The 3366-nt window shown below is 44.6% G+C and overlaps 2 protein-coding genes across 3 annotated transcripts; both read right to left on the bottom strand.

Annotated features, from left to right (window-relative positions):
• Positions 1 to 118: 118 nt before the first annotated feature.
• Positions 119 to 1063, bottom strand: LOC143150044 (mitochondrial import receptor subunit TOM40 homolog 1). The gene has a single exon (XM_076318044.1). It carries the CDS (start codon positions 1061 to 1063, stop codon positions 119 to 121), a length of 945 nt encoding a protein of 314 aa, XP_076174159.1.
• Positions 1064 to 1855: 792 nt separating this feature from the next.
• Ift43 (intraflagellar transport 43) lies at positions 1856 to 3348 on the bottom strand. Of its 2 annotated transcripts, none has more exons than XM_076318045.1 (6): positions 3043 to 3348; positions 2748 to 2917; positions 2645 to 2674; positions 2540 to 2592; positions 2280 to 2349; positions 1856 to 2186 (listed from the first exon to the last, which is right to left on the bottom strand). In XM_076318045.1, exons 1-6 carry the CDS (start codon positions 3280 to 3282, stop codon positions 1964 to 1966), a joined length of 786 nt encoding a protein of 261 aa, XP_076174160.1. In that variant the 5' UTR covers positions 3283 to 3348; the 3' UTR covers positions 1856 to 1963. The 2 variants fall into 2 exon arrangements, with proteins under 2 accessions (XP_076174160.1, XP_076174161.1); XM_076318046.1 differs by having other exon boundaries at positions 1863 to 2186; positions 2540 to 2580; positions 3043 to 3341.
• Between the last annotated feature and the right edge of the window lie 18 nt (positions 3349 to 3366).

Raw genomic sequence — 3366 nt, 5'->3', positions numbered from 1 at the left:
TTTCTTTTTATCATCGATATTCCTTTCTATCGTATTTACAGACGATGATGTCGTATGCGAGACAACAACGATAATATTACGCGCGGCGAATTCCCGTAAACAACGATATATCATATCATTATCCAATGTTAAGACCGACGCCTACTCGAAATTGCTGTTTCTGATGATTCAAGAGGGCGCTAATGATCAGTGAAGACTCTGGTATCGGGTACAATCTCTTTTCGAACACGCCACCGACGGTAGTCTCTGAATTGACAATCCCGCGGAACACGAGGTCCGCATACGGGACGTCTACACGGTAAACAATAGTAGCGATCGAGTAATGAGTACGCATGTTTGTCTCTAACTCGACACCGAGTTCTAGTTGCGAGCTGGCCTTGCGATGGTAACATAAGTGCAAGCCCGCCTCGCCAATGGTACCGGATAACGTGGTAGGTCCTGTGCTGTACCTGAAAGCCATGCACATGACGGTTTGTTGACCACCAGGTACTTTAGAGCCGCGAAGGCACGCAATCTCCGTTCCTAACGCGATCCTCGAAGTGATCGATTGCAAAAAATGCATTACTATCGTCCCTTGCTTCTTGACGATTCGTGGATTGGCTATGGTTACCGCCACCGTAAAATCATTCGCACGATATTCCAAACTCGAACTCGACGCTTTGTATTTCCCATCGGAGACTTGGGCCGACAATTTGTACCTTAATCTACAACCTAATGTGTGCACGAACGCAGCGGTCAAGTATCCACTTGGAGAAATCTCGCCCGTGATAATAGGGTATTTCTCTATTGGACCCACCGTCTTAGTACCGACGTATTTGGCACCGAATTTGTAACCGGATGGTGTCACGGAGCTCAGAGTGATCGAATGAGTCACGCTGAAATACTCGCTAAGTATTTTGTTGATCGTCAACCGTGCTCCCTCAAAGTTTGGAGGATACAAGTCCTTCACCCTTATATGGAGGTCCTCGAAACTTCCTGGATTTCCCGGCCCTTTATCTTGCGGTTCGTTGGATGTTTCGTTTGATTCCTCTAATTTCTTCGTCGACGCATGTACTATACCCATCGCAATGCATTAGAGCCTTTAAACCTAGAATCGGAGGAATCTTTTTCGGTGCTCGTTAATTTGGTATTTTGCGTAAACATACGGATAGTATAATTCTAATGCAAACTGGTCATCGTTGCACGGTTCTGCCAAATTCAAACTCGTAGCGCCGGCATATTCGATACTCGAAGCATCGACCAACGCGTCCCTCGGTATCGATTCTCGGTTTCGTAACTTGAGCTTCTACATTCGCTCCCTAGGTGGCTACAGGATTGATCGTCCGGATATATTATTTACGTAAACGTTAAATAATTACCGTATAAGAGCTTCAATAGTGTTTAATAAATTTTTTTCAAACGTTATAATGTTATTCGGTTAAAAAAAGAACAATTTTTATCCCCAAACGATTCACTATACAATAAAATTACCGCGGCAAGTTTCTCGATAGTGCTCGGTCGGGGTTACATTCCTTTATATACGAGAACCGAAAAGTTTCCTCTGGAAGTGTGTGCTAGTGATGGCACAGCTGAACATTGATCGCTAACGTAGAAATTGTGGCAGATCTGCTCAGTGGGTGTTGTCACGTGGTCGCTTCAAGTAGCTTGTGTTCGGCTCCCGATTGCGCGTTCAAGTTCGTGGTTCGTGTAACCTCGGATTTGCACGCCTGCACGGTCGAGTCTTCACGTCGCTCCTCGAACTACCGCGATTTCCAAATTGGGGGGCAATCGAATAGGTCAGACGAGGTTATAATTTGTCACTTCCATATACAGGCACTGTAGATAGCAGTTTGCCATGTTTTTTGAACACATGCAATTCTTTATGAAAAAACTTTTACGAATGTAATTCCTCTTTTACAATAGTTTTCGATTTATTTTTTCCATTACAATACTAGTACATCGATGTAATATTGACATATGACGTTCAAGCAGGAATCTTCTTTTGTGTCTCGCTATTGATTTCGGAGGAAACTTGCGTGAAAAGAAGATTCCAATTCCACACTTCGTCGGAGTCTTTCGTTAGATTCTCTGTGTACAATTTCTCCGCCAGAAGAGAAAGATTGACGCCGTTTAGAGACGTGAATGCAGCGTTTTTTATCAAGTCCGTGTCGAGCTCCTTGTACGCAGCAACCCTGTTCACGTTGACTCTACGAGATAATTAATTACAGTGAAATTAAACACACACACACAAAAAAAAAAAAAAAAAAAAGTCAGAAGCGAGAGCAAGTAACGATACATACGTGGTTGTATTGATGTCGGCCAATGCGCTGTCTTCTTGTATTTCGTCCAAATCCGGTATAACGGGAATATCTACGAATAACGGAAAATGCAAGTAGCTCGAAGGTACTCGAATCAATATCGTATCGAACATTCTCCTTCCAAAGAGGAGTTTTTCCATTTTTCCATTACCATGTAAGTCTATCTTTGAAATGGTTGAGTATTTTTCTTTCTTTGTTTTTCTCGCACTTTACGTTTCAAACGATTGTAAAAAGATTCTCACCGTCTACCGGTTCATCCTTCTCCACCCCTCGGGAACGTTCTCTAAGAAATAACCTATCAGTGATTATGAACATCTGATTTTTTAATCCCCATTCACTGTACTTACTGTTCGATGATGTTTGCAGCTCCTCGGGATCTAGAAACGAGAAACACAAGGAAGTTAGAAACAACTATCAAAGTCGTCCTTTCGGAGATATTACAAAACGTACCTTCCGCTCTTCAATTCCTCTCCCCATCCCGTTTTCCTGGTCCGCGGAGGTACCGCAGGTGGTTGCTTTGCGGAGGACGCCGAAATAGGACTGTCCAAGAGGTCATCGTCCGACTTGAGATCCTCCTGTGTAACGTTCTGCGTGGATCGTCTGCCGAGACGCGGTAAGAGCTGAAAATCGAATGGCCACGAAAGCGTGTCAAGTGTTGTAAACAACCTTACCGACCGTACCTTCGACGAACGGTTCGAAAGGTAAGCAACGAAACAAAGTAAACGTACAAGTTGTCACGATTTACCTTCTTCGAGGTGATCTCCAAATCCGTAGCCCAATCCATACCCGATGCCCATCGAATTTTACGCGAGAACGAAGCGGTCGACGTAACCTGTGTGGTTGCGAGCGGTAACCATGACAACCGACCGCCTCGACACGCGTCGTTGACTCGACTTTGTTGCTCGTCCTGTGTGTACGTTGGCTTCCCTCGTTCGTTCGATGAACAGCGCAAGAAACGTGACTGGAAACTTCGTACGCGCGGCATGCTCGAAACCGGTTCGCACTTTCGACACTTTCCGGTAAGGGCGCGGCTTTTCGAAACTTACATCACAACAGAACCGCGCAAATT

This window comes from Ptiloglossa arizonensis, chromosome 8 (assembly GCF_051014685.1).
Source record: "Ptiloglossa arizonensis isolate GNS036 chromosome 8, iyPtiAriz1_principal, whole genome shotgun sequence".
Lineage (NCBI taxonomy): Eukaryota > Metazoa > Arthropoda > Insecta > Hymenoptera > Colletidae > Ptiloglossa > Ptiloglossa arizonensis.
This window is presented reverse-complemented; position numbering and strand designations above follow the sequence as displayed.